The sequence below is a fragment of the Mycothermus thermophilus genome, assembly GCF_041956435.1.
Source record: "Mycothermus thermophilus strain CBS 625.91 unplaced genomic scaffold VTJ04scaffold_3, whole genome shotgun sequence".
Classification (NCBI taxonomy): domain Eukaryota; kingdom Fungi; phylum Ascomycota; class Sordariomycetes; order Sordariales; family Chaetomiaceae; genus Mycothermus; species Mycothermus thermophilus.
In genome coordinates this window covers 193,735-210,867 of record NW_027191429.1, presented here as the reverse complement: position 1 = coordinate 210,867, position 17,133 = coordinate 193,735, and the positions used below count along the sequence as shown (strand labels likewise).

The following is a 17,133-nucleotide window of genomic DNA, read 5'->3' as shown; positions in this document are numbered from 1 at the left end:
GGGGCCACGTAGCTACCTACCTGCCCCTTGCATTCTCAAAAGACACTAACTTTGTTGAGCACCTCAGCTTATTACTTATTGGAGATGCTTGGGTGGCATCACTGAGTAAGGCCCGCCATTTCAGCTCCACAGCGGACCAATTTTCCGTGGACATCAGTACAGAGTAGTACTTCAGGGGTTGCGCGCCTTTGTTTTATGAGCGTCTCGTTCTTCTTCATCATATGCAGCATTGGTGCAGTAAATCACCTTTTGTTTGCGTGCTTCTGCTCTTTGATTGAATCTCACCGATAGGTGCAACCAAAGCTAGCACAACCGGTATGTCAAATCCTGTTTGGCAGGTAAACAAGGGACCACATGCTAACAAGAGCATCAGCTGAGCTTTAAGAACCTGGTCTTGTCCTGGCAACTTCCTGGAGACTTCGGCTTACTTATCTGTCTCATTTCTGTCACCACAGATCCCTTGTCTATTACTACACCCGAGGTGACACAAGATGGCGGCAGCATTCTCCAACGAGGCCTTAAGCAAGCTGCGCACTGATGACCAGCTTGCCCTGCTTGATTCCATCGACCGACTCCGTCTTCAGGGCATCAGCAAATATGTCTCCCTCCCACAAATCATCGTCTGCGGTGACCAGTCGTCGGGCAAGAGCTCTGTCCTGGAAGCACTCTCAGGGGTCTCTTTCCCCATCAAAAGCAGTCTCTGCACGCGTTTTCCAACAGAGCTCGTTCTACGTAGGGCGCCGCACTTCAGCGCCCGCGTCTCCATCATCCCTGATGAGTCCCGCTCCGAGGGGGAAAAGGTCTCCCTGAGAGAGTTCCGGGCGGAGCTTCGCGGATTCAATGGCCTTCCAGAAGTCGTTGAGCAGGCCAAGCTGGCAATGGGCATCACGCCGCACGGCAGATCCTTTGCGAAGGACATCCTCCGCGTGGAGGTCACTGGCCCAAACCGGCCCCATCTCACCATCGTCGACCTTCCCGGGCTCATCCACACCGAGACCAAAACCCAAACCCGCCACGACGTTGAGCTCATCCAAGATCTAGTCCAATCGTACATGAGGCAGTCGCGCTGCATCATCTTGGCCATCGTCTCGGCCAAGAATGACTTCGCTAATCAGGTAGTCCTCAAGCTAGCCCGCGAGGCGGACCCGCTTGGAAACCGGACTCTTGGTGTCATCACGAAGCCGGACACTTTGGTTCCTGGAGGGGAGAGCGAGAACCTGTTCATCTCGCTCGCCAACAACCAGGAGGTTTTCTTCAAACATGGCTGGCACGTCGTGAAGAACATGGACTCGGAGGAAGGAGAATGGACACATGAGCAGAGAGACGCCGAGGAAACCAAATTCTTCGAGACCAGCTCATGGAAGGGCCTCCGGTCATCGTGCCTCGGCATCGCGAAGCTGCGCGGTCGCCTCAGCAGGCTCCTCCTCGGGCATATCGCCACCGAACTCCCAAGCCTGATGTCCGAAATCAACAAAATGCTGGAGACCTGTCGGAATCGGCTCGAGGAGCTCGGTGACCCTCGCGCAAACACCAGAGATCAGCGGGCCTACTTGCTGCAGGTTAGCCATGTCTTCCAGACGCTCGTCACAACATCGGTTGGTGGTCACTATGACAAAACCGACGACTTCTTCGAGTCCGCCTTGACCGAAGAGGGCTATCAGCAACGGCTGAGGGCCATCATCCAAAACCTCAACGAGGACTTCGCCGAGGAGATGAGGACCAAGGGGCACTACAGGGAAATCGTCGACAAGCTTCCGGATAAGAAGCCATCCAGACCCAAGCCTGGGAGACCAATTCCGGTGACTCGGGAGGAGTTTATTATCCACATCCAGCAACTGATGCGCAGGGCCAGGGGCTTCGAGCTTCCTGGCACATTCAACCCGCTGCTCGTCAGGGACTTGTTCCATGAACAATCACAGCCCTGGGAAGCCATTGTTCGACGCCATGTGGAAAATGTGTGGAAGGCTGCCTGCCGCTTCATCAAGCTGGTCGTCACATGGGTTGCCGACGAGACAACGGCCAAGTCGCTACAGCATGAGGTCATTGACCCTGCTATGAAGGCGATTTTTGCAGACATGCGCGATAAGACATCTGAGCTCCTCTTCCCGCAGCAGAACGATCGTCCCATTACATACGACCAGGAGTTTGTCGAGACGCTCGAGCAGCTCCGCCGCGAGAGGCAGCAAAAGCAAACTGAGGAGATCTTCAGCAGGTACTTTGGCGTCCGTGAGCTTGAGAATGTCAAGCTCCAGGGTACGTATGACTTGACCGCCCTTGCTGAGTTGCTCGTCATTAGCAGGGAGCCCGACGTGAGGAAAGCTGCTGCCAATGACCTGTTGGATTGTCTCAACGCCTATTACAAGGTACGTACATGCCTGTCACCACATTTTGCTCACCTTCTCCCCAAGGACTAAGCTTATCTCTGATTATTTGACAGGTTGCCCTCAAGCGCTTCGTCGATGACGTGGCATTTGAGGTCATCGAAAGCCAGCTAGCTAAAAAGCTGAGCGATATCCTCTCGCCTATCTCGGTGTATGAGATGTCCTCTAGTCAAGTGGAACGCATAGCGGGCGAGCCAGAGGAGATCCGCACTGAGCGCGAAGAGCTCGAGAAGCAACTCAGTGAGCTGTGTGATTGCCAGGAGACACTAAAGCCCTTTGCGGGACTGCGGGTAAGCGGTGGTAAGTGAAGCCAACCCCGGGGTCCTCTCTCGCAGAGCCGTTTTTAACTTGGTGGTAGATACCGTGCTCGTTCCTGCAGAGTCCAAGACATTCCGGCCGCCGAGATCGGATGAGGGGACAGACGCTGATACCACCAACACTGAAGGTGATGAGGAGAAGGAGGAGGGAGGTAATCCAGAGTAGCTCATAACCACGCCGTAACGGGGCCTTGCTGCACTGTGACAAGTCCCACGAGCATTGACCAACGCATTTGAATGCTGTGTGGCCGTCAGCATGTTTTGGTCTTGTCTAGCAGTTCCATGGCCATATACTCTTTGTCCCCATAACCCAACTATGTCTCTTTATTTCATAGTCGAGTGTGGCAAACACTGAAGTTGGGTAGTGATACCAAAACGACAGTGATGTCTTTGTTCATCACCCGTGGTGTTTCAAGGCCAACTTAAGGTGATCTGCCCCTGGTCACGAACCAAGGATTCCAGTTCCATCCCTTACGATGGTTCATGATCAGATTCGCCAAACAGAATTCGTCTCGTCATCCCGAAGAGACGAGGCTTGCCTTCTATCCACGCGATGGAAGGAGTGCAAACCCCCATAAAACTTACCCCTTACTTCCGTCTCGATGTCCCCTGGGGCACTTCTGGCCGGCGTCTCACACGGCACGACTTCTTGAACAATCGCTGGGGACTCCAGAACTACCATTCACCTCTCCCAATGCCCGTCTCCCACGGCGGTGGCTTGGGCAGTGGCGTTCCCTCTGACCTTCACGCAACGATTCAGAAGGCGGTCTCGTCAGCCACCGTCCTGTCAGCCGAAGCAGCCCAGTCAGTGGTGAGCCAGAACTTCCAAGTCCTTCGCAACGACGTGCAGGATGTACGATCGCGAATGAGGCGCGTGGAGATCGCCGCAGACGGATTGGCCCGACAGCTCGATGTCATAATTAAGCAAACGGCCGGACTATCTACCCGCCAGATGTCGACCTTGGCTGAAGAAGAGAAGGAGAAGCTTCAGCAAGCACACCTTCAAGACTTGAAGCAATGGGAGGCGGTGCATGAAAAACAGCGCGTGGAATACGAACACCTGGTTGCTGAACACGAGAAGCTTGTGAAGAAGCTGCAGAGCAGGGAACGGGACATGGCGGTAGTACTCGAGCACTCGCGGATTGATGGGTTGGAGTTGGAGAAGGCTCAGGAAAAGATCGAGGACTTGATCCGCCAGAGAGAATCAGCAGCTGCTGACTCTGTGGGCTTGCCCGACGAGCGGTCCCTCTGCTGGGCGTTTCGAAATCTGAGAGACTTGGTTTCTGGGTTTGCACAGGAGGTTGCCGACCGCTCTGGCCCTCTACCGAAGGACCTCGAGGTGGCCGACAGTCTCTTTGATCCGGTCCACTGGAACCGGGCAGTCAAGCATCAACGCATGTACCGAGTCATGGCGATGATATTCCACGTGCTGTTTCGGCGGATACTGAGACCCAGTCTACGCGCATTTGGGGTGCAAACGTTTCTCCGGACGGAGGAGCACCACACCATCTCGGCAGCCGAGGCAACTCTCCGGGCCCTGGAGCGGGATTTGGAGAGGGAAGAAGGTAAAATTCCATCTTACTTTCGCAACATATCTCTGCAATTCGCTTGCTGACGTTTACTGCCTATCTATGGGGTCAGTCTCCCATGAGGTTCTCGGCAGGTGGATCAACGCAACCATCATGGCAGCCAAACCGCTGCGAGCCGTGCGGCAGAACGTTGAAGGAGTTACTCAGGAAATCCTGGATGGGCTCAGCCCCCTGATACAGCACAAGTTTATCCGGAATATTGAACAAGCCAGGGAAAAAGTCTTGCACATCTGTGAACAAGCAGTCAACCTCAAGCTGGCTCTTAGGCAACACTGGGGTGGAAGGAAGTATAAAGTAGAAGTACCATCGCGCGATGTCAAGCAATGGGGACAACCGGGTTACGATGAACTGACAAGGGCGTTGGTGCCGATGGATTGGCTCAGGGTGGTGGATCAAGAGATAGTCCTCGACCGGGAGGAGAAGCAGGGTACCTCGGACGAGTTCAAGGACGTCACGGTCATTTCCTTTGGGAGCTTCAGCAAGATCGAAGAGGTTGGCGGGGATCATAGGAAAATTATCCTGGAGCCCGGATGGGTGGTTGCCAAGTCAGGGAAGAAGGAGACGAAGCGCAAGTCACCAACTTTCGAAGCTAAGGACTACGAGGAGACAACGAAGACCCCAACTAGGCAACGGGGGGTTTCGCCGAGACAGGTGGCCAAAATCAAGGCTCTGATGGGCCAAGAGGAGAACGAGGACTACAAGGCATGAGAGGAGAGTGACAGTGTAAGATATCGACAAAGATAAGGCGTTGATGTGGGATGATGACTTCCTCATTAGGCACCTTACCTATCTAGATGAGGGAATATCCACGAAGAATGCAACATTTATATTTCAATCATGCTCTGGAGCTGCGATAACCACCCCTAAGTCATGAAAATACTGGTGTGAGATCAACGACTGTCCCTGGGACTGACGGAGGCTTACAATTGCTGAACTCGTGAGACATACCCCGATAATACCAGCCAATAAACACCCCAGCCGCTGCACGTTCCTGGCAGGCGGGGCCCCCGCTTGCCTTCCCCGGTCGTCCCGCCCTGGCCCGCTGTGCCCCGCTTGTCCGGGCGCTACGGAACGGCCGCCGACCGGATCCGGGTTGGAGAACGGCGGGGATCCCCCGAGACACCACCAAATCGCAGAGGGAGCGAGAGAATGGAGAAAACGACCATAAAATTCATTTTCTTATTTCTGTACAATGTCGGACTGGATTCAGCGACCTTAGTTCAGCTCCCTGTTACCTTGGTGAAACATGCCGTCCGCAGGTCAACTACGTAGACACCATGCTTCATTGGAATCCCTCCTTGCCACGACCCCTCCTTCGCGCCGCAAACTCTCTGTCTATTAATATGCCGCTTGCAAGCTAACCCCCGCACCCAGCCGCCATTGGCTTAGATGCTACCGTGCTACATGTCAAACCGTTGCTTGTAGACATGTGTACAATATGAAGAAGATCTCCGAGATGTCTCCTGTCCAGCCGGGTCGCCATGCCCTCTCCCGCTTCGTTCCCACTCCACACACATACTTACTTATACGCCACCGGAAGCCCGGCACAATCCCCCATTCTTTGCTTGCTCTCTTAATTCCAGGTCTTGTCGACGATCACCAATCAAGGGCCGCACGTTTTCAAGAGCTTGACGATACCGGGTGACGCAGGCCACAGCTCTTGGGTGCGGATTAACAATGTTACCGCGGCAGATGTGCAGAAATCACCATACCAGATCACAGTCGCAGACAACGAGAGAGGAAATAAATGAGATGGTGAGAAAGTCCTGACGACAAAAACTCTCACCTAACAGCCCAGATGCCGAGAGTGGCGGGGGAACAAGAAAGTGACTTTGTGGATCACCCTGAATTGCGGGCGAATAGCACCGAACCGAAGCACGTCGGCATGTCGCGCGTAAGTATCGCCGAGCGCCAAGACATTCCAATGTCTTCGACCAGCGGGTCGACGGGATCCACGCGACGACGGCTTTCGGCATCAGGACGAAACGTCCCATCCCAGAGAGAGTATATGGGCCGAGGAGAAGCCGTCTACTGTGTATATCTACATAAGCCCTTAGTCAAATAAATTCACTGCCGGTCTTCTTCCCTCGACCGGGCGTCCCCAGAGTCCTCACTTACATGGGAATCGCCATTCCCTGCCTCGACCACATGGAAGCAACGGCCCTATCCGCACTCTCACGACTATCACTATCACCTCAACCACCTTAATTCCACAGCCCTCTAAAAGCATGGCCCTCCTTGCAGCCTCCCGAGCACCTCCGGGCGTCTCCTCGCTGACGCAGCACTCCGACGTGCTCTCAGTCTTGTCTCCGCTGGTCAATACAGCGCTTCAATTCCAGCAGCTCGTCGGGTCCGCCGCCTTCCATCTGGCCGTGCGTGCCTACTTTGCTGCCGCTGCCACCGCGACCCTCGCCATATGGGTAAGCTGGAGAGTCATCTGGCATGCCCTGGTCACCTCGCGCCTACTCGCCGCCCACGCCTTGCTCCTCCTCCGTCGCCTCATCTGGGCCGCCTGGGACTCAAGGAGTGGTCGGCGTTTACGCAAACGTCTCGAGTATGAGATAATGGTCACGCTTCTGGGGCCTGGCGGGAACACTTTGCTGTTGATGCTCTTTTGGCCAGGGTGGTTCATGATCGGCGTGTTGGGGTGGGGGATGTGGCTGCTCACGGGATGAAAGGGTGAGTGATTGAAACGGGTCCTTTTGATGCTGCATCAACGGTGCTGACGGTTGATGTCAATAGTCATGTTCTGAACGAAACCTTTCTCGCGGCCACCGTTAGTTGCCGTCAAACTAACAACAAACGCCCCTCCACCAAACCTCTGGGTAATGCCTGAATCAAGCCGAATCTTCACTTCGCAAAGAAAAAGGCGTTGCCTCCGAGATCGCGGCGGATCTCCTTGGAATAATCCTTCTCGGGGTCGAACGTCTGCCACATGCTGGCTGGGTAGATGTGTTTGTTCCGCTGATACCAGCGTCGATCCACTACCTTGGTAAAAGTAGGGTCATCAGAGAACCCTTCCAGCTCCGAGATGTCGGGGGGAGCTTCGGCCACACCGCCGCCGCTGGCTCCGCCACTTGGCGATGATGCCTCCACCTGAGGAGGAGCTTCTGTGCTGTAGTCAAAGAGAATTTTGTTGCCGGGGCCAATCGTTTTATTCATGATGAAGAAGTAAAACTCATAGTGCTTAAAGATAGAGGTTAGCATGATGTCGATGCAAAATCAGAGTATATAGTTAGGGAAATAGACAACAGTCCACTTAGAAAAAAAAAGGAACTTACATGGGGTATAATGATCGTCCCGCGGACCAACATCAAGTCGTCGACGCTGACACGGGCCCAGTCCCTGCGGACATTTGCGCTCCTCTCGGCGCCGACCCCAAGCCGGGCGCCCACCTTGCGACTCTTGTCAAGGAATAACCAAACAAAATCGCCCTTCTTGACCCGAACAACCCCACCAGGGATGTTTGTTCCGTCGTAGAAGACGAAGGGAATGGCAATCTCGGTAGCCTTCACCGCTGCCTGCATCATCAGGAACTCTTTGCGCAGCGCCTCCCGCTCAGCAGCCTCGCGTCGCAGAGCTGCTTTCGTCAGGGCCCGCGGGACGATGCCGACCGAGGTGTTGACCGCCACCTTGGCCGTTGATCCTTTCTTGTCCTTGTCGTCCTTGTCCTTATCCTTGCCACTGCCTGAGCTGTGCTCTCCGTCAGCAGGCACGCTGTCACTCTCGGCTTTTCCGCTTGTCGCATCTTTTAGCCGGGTCTTTTTGCTCTTGTCCTTGGAGAGTTCTGGCCCAGCACTTGCATCATCCTCCTCTTCCTCGTCCCCAAATGACACCAGTGCCTTGGTCCGCTTCTTCTTTTTCTTGGGCTGCTGGCGCTCTGCCTCACTGGTATCGGCGCTCGCGTTGTTGGGCGTCGCAGTCAGTGATCTGTCCGGAGTTGAAGTATTCGTGCGCGCGGCGAGTGCTGCGAGCCGGGCCTCGCGTTCCTGCTGCTCGAGAACCTCGGCGCGTCGCTTTCGAAAGTCGGAGAGGGCAACAAGACCAACTGTGTTTGTCGAGAGGAGCTCTTGTGTGGTTTTGTTTTGGGGTGTGAAGCGAGACTGGTTTGGTGGTGGTTGGCCTGACATTCTTGGGCAGATTGTTGACGTTGCCGATTTTGAACGTCGTTGTGTGTTGTTGGAAGTTGAAGAAGCGAGATAGAAAAAAAAAACACTGGATGATGTCGACGATGCGCGCGTTGTCGCTCCGCCAGTGTAATGTTACGGTAATTACATCGCCCAAAAGGTGCCACCGACAACCCCTGGAGCATCCTGGCGCCGAAAATCTCCAATTTTGGGACTTCGTCTGAGGTTGTACAATGCCTATGAAGGCAGGAGAGTGCTGCGGATATTAGGTACTTACGTACCTGCATCTTTTTTATCAGGGACTAAGCATGCACTTCTTTAAGCTTTCGTGCAAGGAAGCCACCAAAGCTCTCAAACATAAGCGGGTCGTGGCCTTCCCGCCAGTGCAGACAGACTGTTGTCTTCGTCCTTCCCGCCATGACGCGGATCTCGAAGCCCAACCGGCATTCAGCTTGCTCCTTGGAAGGGCTAGTTCCCATCTTGTTGTTGTTCGCTTCTTGTTGAGTCTGTTCGCGTAGTTTTTTCCTCCTCCATGCCCTGCTCCAGACATTCTCCTTGGCCCGTCCCAAACCCCGTGACGTCTTCGGATCCCATCCCCACGAGATAAGCTCGAGTCCCCCGACAATCTCATTGATCTTGGCCATCATCGGCTCAGCCGGTACATCAACCGGAAGCTCCAACAACTCTGACATTGTCGACAATGGTAATATTTTCTTCCAGACTGCCGCCTTCATGCCCCGCGCCACGTGCTCTGCTGGTCTCATAGGCCCAAAGCTCCAACCCAGCGCCCATCGTCTTGTCTTGCTCCCCTGGATAAATTCGGTCACGGCATAATTGTCTATTCCGTGTTCGCGGAGCTGCTCAACAAGCGCCTCGAGGCTGCTGAGTTTTCCAAGCATCGACGTATACCACTGGACGCGGTCTCGCAGAGTTAGTGACTCGCGAAGCAGCCGGCCAACATGGGCAAGCTCGCCGCCTTCGCAAACCATCTCGACGGGAGCACCCGTGCAGGCGGACATTGGTGGCCGGGTTTTCTTCTGGGCCGACGAGAGCATATCATCTTCAGAGGAGTAGAAGGGGGGATTCATCATGACAAAGTCAATGGACTTGACGCGGGGATCGTCTAGTGCGATTAGTGGATCGTCTGCGTTGCGCTCTAGAAGTTGGATACGGTTTTCCAGGCCATTGAGCTGGATGTTCCTTTGGGCATAGGCCAGATTCTTGCTGTCGATATCTTCAAGAGAGTGTCAGAACCCATACCACCAAGGCTCATAATACGGGGGAGATTACCTGTGGCCACGAAGTTCCAGTTGCGTTGTCGTGTCCCTAACAATGGATATATGCAGCTCGCCCCCGTGCCGACATCCTGTCCACACAGTTGTCTGCCTGGGGCGTCATACGACGTTGTATCCATTAGATCCTTCAGCCATAGGATGTAATTATGCCGATTTGGAACCTATGAGGCCGTTAATGGGTGGTCTTGATAAGACCGGGGAATTCTGAAAATCTGGTGAAACAAACCGGTGGGCATAGCCTGTCTTCGGGCAGCTCAATCTCAAGGCCAAAGTCTGCGTGCAACAAGGTCTTGGTCAGCTGCATCATGGCAGTCGGGTCACTGAAATCCAGTTGTCCATTCGGCTGGAGCCTGTCATTCATTGATGTCGAGTCAGCGTGGCTGGATTTCGCAGGCCGCCATCGAGTCACCAGGAAATAAACTCACACGGCCTTGAAATCGGGATACTGCCTGGCCAGCTGAGCAAAGTCGGGTTCGACAGTATAGAGGTTCCGGAAGTAATCGTCGGCGGCAACCCCCGGGTCCGGGGGTCCCGGCCGGGCCCCATCCGGTTGGTTGGCCGAGGACCCGCCACTGGCCGAGGGTGGATCGGCGTCGGGGTCTAGGTTCCGGCTAAGGTTGTCGGCGGGGAGGCCCCGGAGCTTCGGCATGGCAGCCGTCTCACCCCCGGTGCCATCATGGGGTGCCTTTCTCTTTGTCCCTGCTTTGTGTGCACCGACCATTGGCCCGGTACATGCAAGACTGCAGGACTTGCGATGCTAGGGAATGTCGTGGTGGAGGTACGTGATATGTTGAAGAAAACAGAGAAAACACGAAGTAGGTGTGTTTGGAAAAGCAGAAAACACCCGAAATGGGAAAGTGTAGGACTCTGCTTCTCGTTGTCACGTGGTGCTTACGGAGTACGCTCATCCAGCATCCAGCAGCCAAGACTCTGGTGTAATTCAGGTACTATTCTGTGCTCCGTTTCCATCCTCCCGTCGTCCCTCCCTCTTTCGATTCAGGTCAGAAAGGCGAAACATCGTTTCATGTATCATTGTGCAACAGCCTCTCCAAGACTTCACACTACACAATTGCATCGCGACCTCGACAGGGCCATCCCCAAACCCCACAGAAATTTTTGAGGTCTGTCTTACCTAGCACAGCACGACATCGGACCCAAATGGTGCGTTTGTTGCTCCTTTCCGGCCCGCCTTCATCCTGGCATTGATCCGTCTGGTTGGGCCAACGCACTACGCTGCCCGCCCGACATGGGGGACGCCGATCATGGCCGTGTCGTGGCCTTCCTCTCCCACAGCTTTCCCCCACGAAACTCCCAAGTTGTGGCCGGAAACTCGCATGACGGCCATGTTGTATGCTTGCATCCTTGTCAGCGACACGGAAGCCCACAGGCCCCCAGACATCACTCCGTGCCTATGAAGCAGGTCATTAGGTGGGTATGGGTGCATATTATTAAGTAGGATGGAGGGACGGACATACCTTACGGAGTACATACAGTACATACCAAGGCTCCCACATATACTGGAAAGGCGTTGGCGCGGCCGCAATGCTCATGCATCTGCGGTTCCGTGGCGCCCCGAAAGTCCTACGTCCATCTAGTGCTCGCTTCTCAGTACGTTTGGCCCACACCACCCCGACCCCGGCGCCCTCCCGCCCATCCAGTCTTGGTGTGCCTCAACAAGCTTCTCCGCAGGGAGTATCGACGCCGTCAAAGGTCCCGTGGCTCCCGGTCGTGCGGCATCTGCCAGACCAACAGTACCTACAAAGTTACATACATACCTGCATTGGTACTTATACATCTTTTCCAGAACTTCGCCATCGATACTTTACCCGCGTTGGTGGCACGCTGCCTGAGACCACTGAGGCTCTCTTTGGACGCCTCATCCGGTATGCAAACAAACTTGGTCTTGTGTCCATGTCTCGGCCCCCTGAGTCAACCTGTCGTATCAGTCCAGGCCCGATGCATCCCATCTGAAGCTGTCCGGCTGACCAGCGATATCATAACATTGTTGCCTTCTCGCCTTTTGAACACCCATCGTCGACTTGACCCCTCCATTGGACTTGAGGCCTACACAGGAACCGGTTCTTCAGGGTTACATAGGTACTTGCCTAACTGTCAAAGAATGCTCTGTTACATCTCACTATTACTTCGCCCTTCCCTACCTGCTGGGCTCGGAATCGGGTGACCCGGTCGATGTTCGGAATCCAGTACCAATGGTCGTGACAGCAACGGTGACAGTGACACAGATACCTGTATGAGCCGGCCAAGGTGTCTCCTGCGTCGTAGTGGTTGCCTTGTCTCCCAGGTCGGCCCATCTAAATGTATTCGTCTCGCCGTCTCGCCGAGAACAGGCAAGGCTGCCGATCCCTCCAGCTCCAACTCTGGTCGTCTGCTTCGAATTTCGAGGCTGAATGAGGCTCTGTTCATAAGAGGCGGGCGTCGCACTTTCTCCTATGACTTTCTTTCATCCCATCTTCTCCATCTTTGAACAGGCATCCATCCACTCACCTCATTCATTGGTCTGAAGGTGGAGTGCATTAAAGACTTCAGCTTCATCCTCTTACTTCTTCTCTCGTATCCCCAAACAGGCTTCCTTCGGATCTCTCCTCCAAGCCAAACCGCCATCCATCCGATCAGCCACTTGTGCGCTATTCTGGATCTGGCTCTGGTCCAGTCCCAACAGTTTGGGTCTGTTTGGAGCAGAGTGGCGTCGACACCTGGTTGCTTGGCGCTCTGCTTGGGTTCAGCACACACCCTCCAGACTGTCTCACCGACTCGTGTGCATCTTTACGGTTTGCGTTACCCTTTCTCCCTCTTCGACCGTCACGGAGTCGCATCAACAGGCCGACAAAAAACTCGGGTCCCGTGTAGCACCGCGACAGGTAACCTCCCCCGTATGTATGCAGTCCCGTTTCCCTTCTCATCCACCTCGCCTTCTCTCCGAGGCTGCACCCATCCACACTCACATCACCTCCCGCCAGCCGGCCTGAGATGCTTCTCATTCCCCGCTCCTGCGTCTGCCTGGCACTTCTTCCTCTCATCCAGAATTTTCATCCCACCCTCCAAAGATAACTGCAAGCGCGACTAGGAACTGACCCGACCCCAGAAACCCTAGCGCAATCACAAACCGGTCGGTCGACTTACATCACCGTCGGCATTTCTCATCTTTCATCCTCCCCAGTGGCCAGCAACATCACATCCCACGTCAAGCCTTTCCATACTCGGCCGATCATCAAGCGCCTTGCAGCACCTTGACAGCCAAGCTCGCCAGCTCTGTGTTCACTAGTCATCTCCACCATCCGGTGACTACTGCACAACATACAGGCAACCCGAGCCTTAGCTGGCCGGCCACGTCGCTACGTGCCAGTCGCACAGCATCTCTGCGTGGCTGCATCTTAAACACCCCCCAAACCTAAATTCTTACCTGCCTTGGACCTACCACCTACCTTCTCGCTGTTTTTCACACCCTCAATCTCGAGAATCCTCTTCTTCTCGGCCCATTCCAGTCTGCTCCGGAAGGGGTTTGGCACATCGCATCGCAGCAATTGCCCGCTCCCCCATCAACTGGTCATCAACGCCTTCTTTCAGCATGGAGTCGACGGACAAGACCTCAGTCGACGTGCGCGAGGCAAATCCTCCAGTCCCGGTGAAGGGCGACGACTCCAAGCCACCCGTCGAGAACGGTGCCAGCCCTCTTGAGGGCGAAACCAAGATTGATGCCAGGCCTGAAAGCACCAAGAAGCCGGTGAGGGAGAAGTGCTCCAAGAAGCACACCAAGCGCAAGTCTGGGAAGAAAAGCAAGAAGGCTTCGTCTTCCTCTGACTCCTCATCAGATTCCGATTCCGACAGCAGTGCAAGCGACTCGTCCTCGTCCTTGTCTTCATCATCCTCGGATGACGACTCAGAGTCTGAAGCAGAAAAGTCCAAGAAGAAGCGAGTCGTGAAGAAGCAGCCTCAGCCCGAAGAGGTCAAAAAGAAAACTCGCACCAAGAAACCCAACAAGGCGTCCAAGGGCGATGATTCTTCCTCGTCATCTTCTGAGTCGGATTCCGACTCTTCAGACTCGGAGAACGAGGACAAGTCTGAGAACAAAGACGACACCGACCTGAGGTCAGCCGTTATCAGTTTGACTAAGCAACTCCAGCTCGTCACCGCTCAGCTCCAGCAACAGCAACCGGGCCAGCAGCAGCAGCAGCAGCAGCAACAACAACAGGGCAACGGCTCTCTTGTTCCCCCGCCCAGCCTCAATAGCCTTGGAAACCTTGGCAGTCTCAACAGTCTGGGTAACCTCAACAATTTTGCGGCTCAGTCAATTTACGAGGCCGGGTTGCGACGTAGCGCCCACCGTTCTCGCCGCCCGGGACTGTCGACTGGTGGCCGAGGCAATTCCAATCCTGGTGGCATCGATCCGGGCCTTCTGGGAGGGGACCCGAGAAAGGACAGGAAGAAGCCTCAGAGGGCGACCAAGCTCGATTTCAAGCGTGTTGACCAGGTTTGGGACGATTCCATCCACAACTACAAGCTCCAGGACACGGCGGAGCGAACGGTAGACGCCCAATACGATGAGTTCCTCTTCCACGTGCGCCGCACCTTCGACTGGGAGGGCAAGTACAAGACCACAATCGTCGACATCAAGAGCAAGCTGCTCCGGGAGTGTTTGCAGGAGGTCATCGGAGACGTCAAGGGCATCAGCCTTGTCGACGACACTCCGAAACTTGATCCCAACATGCTGTTCCTCTACCTCGAGGATCTGCGGGCTCACCTCAAGGAATTGAAGAAGAAGGCCAAGGATGTCAAAGGCAGCAAACGTGAGCGCAAAAAGGAGAAGAAACGTATCAAGTCCAAGCGTCAGCACCTCAAGGTGTTGATCAGGTACATTGACACGGATTATGCGGAAACCAAGAACAGGTACACGCCAACCATTCTCACCCCGGTCCAAGATGTCGGATCTTGCTAACCTTGTGTGCGCACAGCCTCTATCCGATGCTGGAAAACGGCCTCATCACGTTTGATCTGCTTTGGGCACTCTGGAAGCCCAGTACTTTGGCTTATACGACGACCTACGGATCGCACGACGAGCCGCGAGTGTTCAAGGTAGAAATGGCGGAGAAGCACCAGAGCTTCCTCCGTGGCTCTTATTACTACATCGAAGGCAAGTACTTTGAGTACGACGGCAAGCAATTTGGGTACGGCAGTATGTCGGAGGAGGTGGGCGAGTTCCGGGGAGCCCGCAAGATCACCAGCCTTCCCTGCTACCCGCTCAAGTACCACAAGGACGAGGCACAGCTCCGCAAGCAGCTCATCGAACGCGGCAAAAAGTTTGTGGCGCTGGGAGGAGTGCACTACAAGAGCCACCAAGGCATGGCCTACTACAAGAAGAAGCGGGCCGTCATCAAGGTCAACATCAACGGCCGTGTCATGGTCGACCCCAGCACTCACCGCCGCATCAATCCCAACTACCCCATCTCGCTGGTGCGGCCCAAGGACCAAGACGAGATCTCGGGTAACGACGAGTCAGACAGCAGTGATGATGAGTGTGGGTGCGGCAACGACTCGGACGAGAATTCCGGTCGGAACGAGGCCGAGGAGACGATCAAGTTTATCACCAAGATCATCAAGAACGCAAAGGGGGAGACACAGGTCGTGCGCGTGCCAAAGGACGAGGCCGACGAGCAGCTGGAGGAGGAGAGCAGGCAGAAGAAGACACTTGATAAGGTGGAAGCCAAGGGCGGTGAAAACACTGACGATGGGTCGACAGCTACGCCAGCGTCGGAAGAGGGAGAGGGCAAGGCGAAGCAGGTCCCCGAGTTCACAGACGAGGAGTACCTGATCGCGTCGCCCGTGGTGCTCGGGTTTGCGTTCGCTGAGAAACTCTGGCTGGAGTTTACCGTGTCAGGCATCAAAGACATCCAGTGGAACGAAACGGCCTACGAGTCGCTGGTGCTCGAGCCCAAGACCAAGGATATTGTCAGGGTACGTACAGCCTTATTCTAGTCGGCGTGCAAAGGGTCACGTAAACTAACAGCTCGTGTGATATCCAGGCTCTCGTGGAGTCCCACAAGTATCACCCGGCGGAGAGCATCGACGACGTCATCCAGGGCAAGGGCAAGGGCCTCGTCGGTAGGTTGCTCACCGTGTCATGATCCACAGAGACCATACGGCGCTGATGCTGACTGATGACGACAGCCGTGCTTCATGGACCCCCGGGTACTGGCAAGACCCTTACTGCCGAGGGCATTTCGGAGCTTCTCAAGTGTCCGCTCTACATGGCATCGGCGGGCGAGCTCGGCACCGACTCCCGATTCCTTGAGAGCGAGCTTCAGAAGATCTTGGACATCTGCCACGCGTGGGGTGCCATCCTCCTCCTCGATGAGGCAGACGTGTTCCTGGAGAAACGCAATATGCATGACCTCCACCGCAATGCGCTGGTCAGCATCTTCCTGCGGCAACTCGAGTACTTCCAGGGCATTTTGTTCCTGACAACGAACCGTGTTGAGGTGAGGCGAATCAATCAGTGATATAGATGGGCAACGGAGACAACAGAAGCTAATGTGAGGACTTTAGACATTTGACGACGCATTCCAGTCACGTATCCACATTGCGCTTCGGTACGACAACCTGGACCACCGGGCTCGCAAGGCCATCTTCAAGATCTTCATTGAGAGGGTGCGGGTGCTCGAGAAGGTCAGCCTCATGCCGTTCACAGAGGAGGACTACACGGCGCTGGCCCGACATGACCTCAATGGCAGGCAAATCAAGAACACGGTGCGCACGGCACAAGCCCTGGCGGTGAACAAGGGCGAGCCGTTGGCCATGAGCCACATCCGGCAGGTGCTCGAGGTGCAGACCAACTTTGAGCGCGACCTCAAGGGTGGCACTGGCTACCAGGATGCCATGCGCAGTTACTTCTAAAGGGAATCGGGCTGATTTGGGCTTGGTCGAGTTGTATGCAAAGAGGCGGGGAAAGTGCATATTTTCCACCTCTTTCTGACCACTCTTCACAGCTTCTTTTTCTTCACTTTTGTCTCTCTCCTTCTCTGACCCCTCTCCTCTCTCAGGGGGCTTTGTTTTTGTGTATGTGCGATTGGTCTGCCTCAGCAAACCTTTGCTACTCCGTACCTGATTTGTCTTAATCATGTATGCGTCGGTTTATTATCAGGCATGGCTCACCCAGCTGTCTTCCGCCCTCGGTAATCCATTCCCCAGAGTGTTCGTCTGTATGTACTTTACATGTTGGCATGGAAATGAGGGTATGAAGTCGGGCGTGAGGCTGGAAGCGGGGTAACGTGACACAAACTTAGCCATCCAGATTGTAGAAATGGCAATGATTCTCTTGTACCGTCATGCTATACACGTCCGTTATTTTTTTGCTCGTTTGTCCCCAAGCCGAATGTCGCGGCCCCTAACTAAGATGCTCGCGTTAAACT

The 17,133-nt window shown here is 54.8% G+C and overlaps 6 protein-coding genes across 6 annotated transcripts; 4 read left to right on the top strand and 2 right to left on the bottom strand.

The window, feature by feature from the left end:
- Positions 1–491: 491 nt before the first annotated feature.
- On the top strand, positions 492–2,864 carry VTJ04DRAFT_4173 (uncharacterized protein; the record flags this gene model as incomplete). Its single annotated transcript, XM_069362154.1, has 4 exons — positions 492–2,212; positions 2,297–2,363; positions 2,438–2,681; positions 2,740–2,864. The coding sequence occupies 4 exons, from the start codon at positions 492–494 to the stop codon at positions 2,862–2,864; spliced, it is 2,157 nt and encodes a 718-aa protein (XP_069219129.1).
- Positions 2,865–3,392: 528 nt separating this feature from the next.
- VTJ04DRAFT_4172 (uncharacterized protein) lies at positions 3,393–4,995 on the top strand (the record flags this gene model as incomplete). Its single annotated transcript, XM_069362153.1, has 2 exons — positions 3,393–4,263; positions 4,340–4,995. The coding sequence occupies 2 exons, from the start codon at positions 3,393–3,395 to the stop codon at positions 4,993–4,995; spliced, it is 1,527 nt and encodes a 508-aa protein (XP_069219128.1).
- A 1,520-nt stretch (positions 4,996–6,515) lies between these two features.
- Positions 6,516–6,962, top strand: VTJ04DRAFT_4171 (uncharacterized protein; the record flags this gene model as incomplete). The annotated part of the gene is made up of 1 exon (XM_069362152.1): positions 6,516–6,962. The coding sequence occupies one exon, from the start codon at positions 6,516–6,518 to the stop codon at positions 6,960–6,962; it is 447 nt and encodes a 148-aa protein (XP_069219127.1).
- A 175-nt stretch (positions 6,963–7,137) lies between these two features.
- VTJ04DRAFT_4170 (uncharacterized protein) lies at positions 7,138–8,417 on the bottom strand (the record flags this gene model as incomplete). The annotated part of the gene is made up of 2 exons (XM_069362151.1): positions 7,138–7,473; positions 7,569–8,417. The coding sequence occupies 2 exons, from the start codon at positions 8,415–8,417 to the stop codon at positions 7,138–7,140; spliced, it is 1,185 nt and encodes a 394-aa protein (XP_069219126.1).
- Positions 8,418–8,716: 299 nt separating this feature from the next.
- Positions 8,717–10,430, bottom strand: VTJ04DRAFT_4169 (uncharacterized protein; the record flags this gene model as incomplete). The annotated part of the gene is made up of 4 exons (XM_069362149.1): positions 8,717–9,648; positions 9,705–9,870; positions 9,936–10,059; positions 10,135–10,430. The coding sequence occupies 4 exons, from the start codon at positions 10,428–10,430 to the stop codon at positions 8,717–8,719; spliced, it is 1,518 nt and encodes a 505-aa protein (XP_069219125.1).
- A 2,865-nt stretch (positions 10,431–13,295) lies between these two features.
- VTJ04DRAFT_4168 (uncharacterized protein) lies at positions 13,296–16,618 on the top strand (the record flags this gene model as incomplete). The annotated part of the gene is made up of 5 exons (XM_069362148.1): positions 13,296–14,614; positions 14,680–15,679; positions 15,748–15,826; positions 15,893–16,203; positions 16,271–16,618. 5 exons carry the CDS (start codon positions 13,296–13,298, stop codon positions 16,616–16,618), a joined length of 3,057 nt encoding a protein of 1,018 aa, XP_069219124.1.
- Between the last annotated feature and the right edge of the window lie 515 nt (positions 16,619–17,133).